General features: G+C 34.2%; 1 protein-coding gene across 1 annotated transcript in view; it reads right to left on the bottom strand.

Moving 5' to 3' along the window:
• Positions 1-1,720: 1,720 nt before the first annotated feature.
• Positions 1,721-9,108, bottom strand: part of LOC132560303 (cAMP-dependent protein kinase type II regulatory subunit-like) — a 45,374-nt gene continuing 37,986 nt past the window's right edge. Inside the window, exons 9-13 of the mRNA XM_060224971.1 lie at positions 7,764-7,838; positions 5,799-5,864; positions 4,164-4,224; positions 2,630-2,698; positions 1,721-2,019 (exon numbers count right to left, since the gene is read on the bottom strand). Of these exons, the coding sequence (XP_060080954.1) occupies positions 1,889-2,019; positions 2,630-2,698; positions 4,164-4,224; positions 5,799-5,864; positions 7,764-7,838 (402 nt within the window). The 3' untranslated portion in view covers positions 1,721-1,888. The remainder of the gene's footprint in view (positions 2,020-2,629; positions 2,699-4,163; positions 4,225-5,798; positions 5,865-7,763; positions 7,839-9,108) is intronic.

Below are 9,108 nucleotides of genomic sequence, written 5' to 3'. Positions count from 1 at the left end.
TATTAACAATTTTGCTTAAATTCTTGCAAAACCTTTTGACAATGGAATTGACAATTTTCCTAATTTCTATTCGATGCCCAGGCCTTCAGGGTGCACTATAGCATCTTTGGACCAGTCAAGATAAGAATTGAGAAAACAACTCATGTAAAGCCCATACAGTACCTTTCATAGAGATACATTTAGAGACTACGACATTTTGGCCTTATCTTATTCAAATTAAATAATTAATAATGATATAATGACTAAGATATGTAATAGTACAACGATACTATCAGCTTTCATACTGTAATTTCATTCACATAAAAGTAAACGTATTATGTGTATCTATTACAGAATTTCATCATAAATCTACAGACTATCCCTTATCTAATAATACATGTATCAAAATTTATAAACAACCAGTAAGAATATCTAATGCCTAATATGTTCTCTCCAATATCAGTGTGTTTGCTAAATGTCAATTTCTGGAGTAGTCATAAGAAACTGGACATAAATTCAGTAAGTTGTGATAATGAAGCATTAAAAGGCTTTTGAACATACCAACACCAAGTCAAGACTGACTCAAACTGCTTCTCACATGAAATCATTTCATAATAAATCAATAAAACCAAGAGTGAAGAAATAAGTCAAGATAAATGAGGAAATAATTAAAATGCAGTTAGTCGAAAATTTATAGCAATGTCTAGTGCAACCAATTTTAGTGATGATGTGATCTAGATTCAAAAGCAAACAGCAGACACATTTCTGTATGTAATTAAACCAAATTTAACTTCTTTTTTTTTCTATCAGGGGATTTCAAAATTTTTCTTAATTTTTCATACATAAAGGTAACTGGAAAAATCAGTAAGATCAGTCTGGATTTTAATTTACATCAATGGTAGTTAATGTTTACGTATTTCATGATGAGGCACCGAACTGATGATATCCACTTTGATGGTCCGTTTTACCTTATACAAAAGCTTGGATACCTACCATATCATTGTAATGGAGTCCTACACATTGACAAGTGGGGAAACAGCATTAATGAACAATGTCAAGATTTTCTAACATCGTTCTAAAAATATTCATCTTTTGTAAATTGTCCCTTTAAATATGATTTTTTTTGCTGTAAAAGTATATCAGAAAAGTAAAATAAGTAAAGAACATGGTGCCTGTTGGACTTCAGCACCCTCACCTCATATATGCCCATACCAAATTTGTTAAAAAAAAAAAAATCTCAAAATAGATATTTTCAAGCCTGTTTTAAGTATTGCCTTTTTATTTCCCCTTCATACTGCAAACCATTGATCTTTCCAACGTTGAATTCCAGAGATGATAAATATCTTACTTATATCCTATCCCTTCTGAGTGGCTATGGACTATTTTTGAAGAGAAACAGGTGGAAGACAGACAATGTGTCACAACATAAATTCACTGGGTCCATGGTGAACATGGATATCAACAAAGATGATAATTTTGTAAACAACATACATCCATGTGAAATAATAGGTTTAGATAGCAGTTTTGACCAATTAATGTAATGTTCAAACAATATTGATGACTGTTTTAATAATTAAAAGCAAAACCAGAAATCATGTTTTGCAGCAGTTCCAATAATATTCAACACAAGACAAAATTGTTCAATTTTGTTTATAAAACAACCCTTCCATTCTTTTTTAGATATTTTTTTTCTCCTCAAGCAGAAAATAAATATGTATATATAAAGAAAGATGAGGTTTCCTGTAAACCAGCACCAAAAATCAGACAATGGTTTCTGAGCCTGGTTGGAATAGTACGACTGCCAAGCCACAGTCGACACAAGTTAGTTGATGTGGTTGGACATGAGGATTTTGATATTGCGGGTGGGTAGAAGATGAGCACTCTTTGGTTTGGTAGCAGGGAAGGACGTTCATCTTAGGTCGGTAATATTGGCCTTGTCTCCAAATACCTGGACTAGCTGTTCTTCATACTGGTCAATATTCCTCTTCATGATATCCATGCATGGCCCCAGTAACCTCTCAAATGCCTGCACGTCTAGCACTGTAGCATGAAATATATCATATGTATGCTATGCTATAGTACAGATGTATACAGTTATATGTATACAGCATTTGGTCCTAAAGTTAGTTTTATAATAGTAACAATGAACTTGATCTGTGATTTGCTTATTTTGTAATAATAACCCTGCTCTTTGACATGAAGACAATAAAATCTATCATAAATAATAACTCAGTATTTGAACACTGATTCATCCTTTCATTACATCACCTTTTCTTATATTTATTCCAAGAGAGCTTCAGATCAATTTGGAAGGCATTCATATTAGCTGCCTGTTACATTGAGTACACAGAAGACACACCTACATATTCAGTACTACCTGTTGAGTATGCTGAAGGCTTACCTGCACATTCAGTACATGTTGAGTATGCTGAAGACTTACCTGCACATTCAGCACTTCCTATTGAGTATGCTGAAGATTTACCTGCACATCCAGTACTACATGTTGAGTACGCTAAAGACTTACCTGCACATTCAGTACTACATGTTGAGTATGCTGAAGGCTTACCTGCACATTCAGTACTACATGTTGAGTATACTGAAGACTTACCTGCACATTTAGCACTTCCTATTGAGTATGCTGAAGACTTACCTGCACATTTAGTACTGCCTATTGAGTATGCTGTAGCTGCTCTTGGTTTGTGTGTAACTAATGCCAGCTCTGTAACACAAATTATTAAATAAAATGCATTTCTTTTTCTGACCCTTGCTTGTTCAGAAAAAATTTAATGTGACAGAATGTCAGTATAACTCAACATATAGGAGTGGATTGAAGAACTAACACAGAAAATGAAAACACACATTTAGCTTTTAAGTTTTAAACTCCAAATCCCTAGACATAAATGTACATGTCTATTTAGTTACCACCAAAGGCCATCATTTAGACAAGCTATTTCTTGGATCTTACAACAAATCATTGAGTATCACTTGAGAAAGACTGCTTAACATACATATACCCTGTTCCTATGAGAATAATGCAAAGAGCATCATACCCAATGGTACCTCCAATGTATAGGAGTGAAATGTCAAAATGTTTAACTTAATGTCCTCGGCTTTAACATCGTAGAAAAATGTTGCTTGATTCATCATTCAAGATATCCCAGAACAGGCTACATTGGTATTTTTTTTATCATATTGGTTAAAGTGATCTACATACTGATTTGATCATCAAACCAATTCATTTCAGACTGTGCTGGATCTGATCAAATCACTGGGTGAAAATACCCCGTCAATATACCTGTACACTTAAAATTGGTCACTAAAAACACACATGAAAGGTACATAATTTACTAGCGTTTCATGTGAAAACACGATTGATAATAGAAACTTACAATGATGAAATTTGCAAATTTTAGTGAAAGAAACTTTCGTAAGAACATTTACATGTCAATTCATTGTTTGAACCTCAGGTGCTAATGTAATCACAATAAATGTCATATTACAAGGTATGAAATAAAATTATCCTTTATAGGTGTTTTTCTTTTTTTTTTTTTTTAAATATTTTCAAACAATTTTAGGAAGAAGTCTTCTGAGAGTTTGTTAAATTCCAGTAGTACGCTTTTGCTCTGATGATTTTTTGAAAGAGAAGGTTTGAGAAAGTAATTTAAAAGCAAAAAGTCATTATGTTGCTACACTTCTTTTTCTGACACAGGCATCAGAATATGTGTAACTGGAAATCAATTATTTTCATAAATTAATCTTAATATATTCCTGAATAAGAGATTTCTTTGTTTGTTTTGATACAATCTTTTTTAAAATGAAGTATCATCTTTCATTAAAACATGATTGTAAAACTACTATACTTGGATGTTTAGGAAAAAATAATGTGAAAATGTTCAAATGTACTTGATTTAATGAGCTTAAATCTGCATAGCAACCCATAAATGAAACTGAAAAAAATTATTCAAATGCTTTATTTGAAAATTCTTTAGTACCCGTATTTGACTTCAGCTTATAACTACAACTAATAGTTAACAAAGTATAATTTCATGTCATGTCATGTTGGAATTTATTACTTCCCATCAAACATTAGAGGAGTACATCCTCAGGGTGAAAGGAGTCTGCCACTCCCCTCTTAACACTTAGGAGAAAATTCATACATAGATCAGCAAAAAATGGCATCTCACCTCCAAAGTAACCTCCTTTTTCATATCTCTTTACTTCCAATTCTTCACCATTTGGCTCACTCTGAAATAAAACAAGAATGACTGGTGATTGGCAGCTGACTATTAATTGAGATAAAGTACCCGAATCAACAGGATATAAAACCAAGCTTAAACAGCTTAACTACATAACAGTTACATACATTTCAGCTGGCTGCCAGTGTCTCAGGTAACACCCAGTAATACCGTAAATGTACTTAACTTAGTGCAATCAAATTTTAGTGCATTATAACCTTTTGTCAAACTAGTGCAAATTAACCCCACCGGACAGAAATATCCATACTTCCAATAATGTAAAATATCTCTATCTTACCCTGGCAAGACAGCCTGCATTCACAGAAAGTGACATTTCAGGTTTATGTAATTGTTAATATAATATTTAAGACGTGTCGGGGTCAGTTGGGATTGTTGATGTCATAAAAAATCGTCATCCGGGCCTCAAATACAAATAACCGATGGCTATAATGTCACATGTATATTTATTTCCTTATTTATTTTTCAGAGGAAAAAGGAGTAGAAAAAGGACCATTCCCTACCATGAGGGTAGGACAGAGAAATCTCTACCCTTGGAACAGAATCTTGACAAGCTAGCTCTCGGCAAGGCCTCAGTTTAGACAATCAAGAATATCTCCTCGGGTAGAGATTAATAGGATTGTTCTCTAGCTAGAGGGAAGAACAGAGAAGTCTCTACTTGCTGATATCAGGAAGATCTGTCCAGTAATGGTCATCCCGATGTATTGATTGTCATATATATTGCTGTGTTTGTAAACTCATGATGGACTTCATAGTGATATGACCCTAAAACAATGTGAACAGTATTACTTTTCTTCTACACTAAACCATAACTTTGAATATTTAGAATTGGGTAGGCAAGATTGGCCAAACCAGCTTTTGATAGGCACTATGGTTTGGTAGAAATGGAGAGACATATAATGGTATGCTTGTTAGATCTTAACAGCAGACAAGATAACAAAACAAGACATCAAGTCTGAAAAATCATAACACTGCTCTAGGATTTCAGGATGTTAATAACATAATTTTCTGTGTTTGTTCTTTCTCTTTCCTAATGTGTTGTGAAACGGACTCAGTACTGTTATGGAATCCAGTTGCCATCACTGTCACACAGAGACTGATCAATGTGGTAGCCATGATGACAGAGCATCACAACACAATTACTGTCATGTGAGAAGTGTTTCCTAAACCCAGAATTTAACAATCAATAAAATGTCTGTTCTACCTGATCTTGATTTTAATCAATTTCTTGCATGAATTCACAGACACTAACACAAACTCTCTCCCGCCCCCTCCAATTCTAATCGTTCTTTAAATCCAGTTTCACACAATACATTGTTTGAAAACAATTATCTTTCAATGATGAGCTTAGGAGCTGATAAATTTCCCTGAACTCTCTCCTTTATCGAACTTAAAATTTCCAATATTCACCAGAACAATTTTACCCAAGTCTGCTTTAATTTGAAATGCATTTAAGAAATTTGAAATTATTCTGAAATTTTGCTGATATTTACCTCAATAATTTAATCCAAGTTGCTATCCTAATTTTCTGATAGCAAAATGAGAAGTGTATAAATATGTTCATACCTTGTTTTTGACTGTCACTCGAACATTTCCTTCTTCAATGAAATACATACAGTCTGCCTCATCACCCTGTAACAGAGTGAAATTGTATCAAATTTGAAAATATATCTCCAGAGGATCTGCATGATCAACCCAACAAGAGGTGTAATAGGCCTGTATCACTAACCTGGAATTAAATGCTTGTTACAAATACATTGGTCACTAACATTTGCACTCAAGTAAGGACCAGACAATTCTGCAAATTATAGTACCCTATCACCTCACTCCTTTGCCATGGTGAACACATTCAACCACTATGAAGCTTATGAAGCTCCAGTGGCCAGTAGCATAGGAGATAAAACCTTGACCAACTTTCTCTTTGATGTAGGTCAAAGGTCAGTAAGTAGGTCATAGTAAACTATTTTTGATACCAAAAGTATAACGTTCCAAGATAAATACTGAAAACTATAGTCCCTTCCAATTCCCTGGGGGGACTAATTACCCTGACACCTATCTCTGTAGTAAAATAGAGATCTACCCTCATCTCTGTAATGATAATCTATCCATATGAAAGAATTACATTCTTACAGTAAGTACCATTTACCTTCACCTGCGTATCTAGAACACTGACAGGTCAGTTAGGGCCTCGCTATGCAGCTGGAAATCCCTCCCTTTGACCTTTGGATGTGAATGGCAATCTATCTCAAACAAGCACTTTTGATTCAGAAGCATCGCATTAAGTTTGAGTTAGATTGGCTACAGCAGACTAGAGTTAATCCACAAAATGGATTTTCCATTACTACAACATTAACCTCAACCTTTGACTTCTGGGTCTGAAAAGTAATCCCTAGAAAGCACTTTGTGTAAGAAAGCATTGTACAAACTTTGAGTTTGATTGGCCCAAGGGAACCCAAGTTATATCATGGAAACCAATTATCTACCTAGAGTAACAGTAATATGGACCATTGACACTTGGGACCTGAAAAGAAATCCAAAGCAAGCCATTTTTGTAAGGAAGCCTTGTATGAAGTTTGAGTTTGATTGACCAAAGTAAACTTTCCTGAGGGGCTATATTGACATCCTTATCCTAATTAAGATTTACCTTCACCTGTGTAATGACAACTTTACCCTAAGTAAGATTTATCATCACCTGTGTAATGACAACTTTACCCTAAGTAAGATTTATCATCACCTGTGTAATGACAACTTTACCCTAAGTAAGATTTATCATCACCTGTGTAATGACAATTTTACCATAAGTAAGATTTATCCTCACCTGTGTAATGACACCCTTACCCTAAGTAAGATTTATCCTCACCTGGGTAATGACAACTTTACCCTAAGTAAGATTTATCCTCACCTGTGTAATGACATCCTTACCCTAAGTAAGATTTATCATCACCTGTGTAACGACAACTTTACCCTAAGTAAGAATTATCCTCACCTGTGTAATGACATCCTTACCCTAAGTAAGATTTATCATCACCTGTGTAATGACAATTTTACCATAAGTAAGATTTATCCTCACCTGTGTAATGACACCCTTACCCTAAGTAAGATTTATCCTCACCTGGGTAATGACATCCTTACCCTAAGTAAGATTCACCTTCACCTGTGTAATGACAACTTTACCCTAAGTAAGATTTATCCTCACCTGGGTAATGACAACTTTACCCTAAGTAAGATTTATCCTCACCTGTGTAATGACAACTTTACCCTATGTAAGATTTATCCTCACCTGTGTAACGACATCCTTGCCCTAAGTAAGATTCACCTTCACCTGTGTAATGAGATCCTTACCGAAGTAAAATTTACTCTACCCAGTATAATGACAACTTTACCCTAGATAAGATTTACCCTCACCTGTGTCATAAAAACCTCACCTTAAGTAAGATTTACCTTCATCTTAGTTTTGATTACCTCACCCTTAATATGATTCACCCTCATTTATGTTTTGATAACTTTGTGCTAAATATGATTCACCCTCACCTGTGTTATGATCACCTCTCCATCAGTAAAAGATTTAGACTGCAAGGCATCTGCTACATTCATTCTTTCATATGGCTGAAAATAAAGGGAAACTATAAGTAATATAGACCGCTTCTATTATATTGAATTATAAACACCAGTGTCACAAACAAAGTAAATTATGAGGGTAGAGCTTCAAAACTATCTTACTCATCTTAAAAACTATTGAACTGTTAAAGGACTGGTTGTTTGTGGGGAAAAAATGTTTAAGGAGTCATTAAAGTCTGCGACTCTCAGTAAATTTGTAATCAGTATACAATTGTGTATAAGGCATACCGTAGTAATTACCATATGTTACATCTAGTAAACACCTCCCATATGTGAGAGGGGTATATAAACAACTTGGTGTAAAGATAAGTTTTCAGTGTGTCTAGTGGAGATGTTTCATGTAATAATTACTCTTACCATACTTCTACCTACAATTTTTAACTTGTATGTAGCAACAATGGGACCTTTCACTTCCTGGCTCTTTATAAATTAGCTGATGTGATTTACATTTTATTGTTTTCACTTAAAAAGTGGTAATATATTTTCATACATATCAGTACTTTCTACATTGTATTGCTGTATACACAATCAGTATAATATATTTGTAGGCTTCAACATAATAATTTTACGATCGTCTTAGTTGACAGTAGTGACACACTGTCTGTATATTAGACAGTAAAATAACTTATAAAACCATCACATGAAATGGGAGATATTCAGGAATCAGGTTTGCAAATGTCACCATCAATACAGGTTTTCAGTCAATATTATCTCAATATCACAAGTTAATCAGTTCCTTGGGATACAAAGCATTGGGATTATTCTGTGACGTGCCTGGCTATTCAGTGTAAACCTACGTAACCCAGGATAAGGTGATAGATCATGATCTATGGGAGACATGAATAGGCCATCCACTGGGACCTACTTAAAACCATGATCTGTGCGTGGTGCTAATCCTTTATCTATGTCAGTGAGTTGCCTCAAATTACTCAAAATATTTTGACAATACCATGTGGTATTATATAGCAGAGTGAAGATTTAAATATTCAATAAACACCTGTGTGTATGGCCTATATATAGTCAATGTAACCAAGACCATGAAAAAACAACACTACCAAACAGTATATAATACACATAATTTTTCAATTTGAAAACCTATTTGATCTCGGTAATACAAAGTTCAAGGTATCGTTTAACTAATTACTGACAGATTCAACCTGAAATACATAAAAGCTTCCCATCTAGCCTTACACAGCTATGTCATTAAATTTAAATTGGGACAGAAAAGGATCAGAGCTAAATCTGAAATTAGAAAGTT

This window comes from Ylistrum balloti, unplaced genomic scaffold (assembly GCF_031769215.1).
Source record: "Ylistrum balloti isolate Yb309-2 unplaced genomic scaffold, AGI_CSIRO_Ybal_v1 Utg371048, whole genome shotgun sequence".
Taxonomy (NCBI): domain Eukaryota; kingdom Metazoa; phylum Mollusca; class Bivalvia; order Pectinida; family Pectinidae; genus Ylistrum; species Ylistrum balloti.
This window is presented reverse-complemented; position numbering and strand designations above follow the sequence as displayed.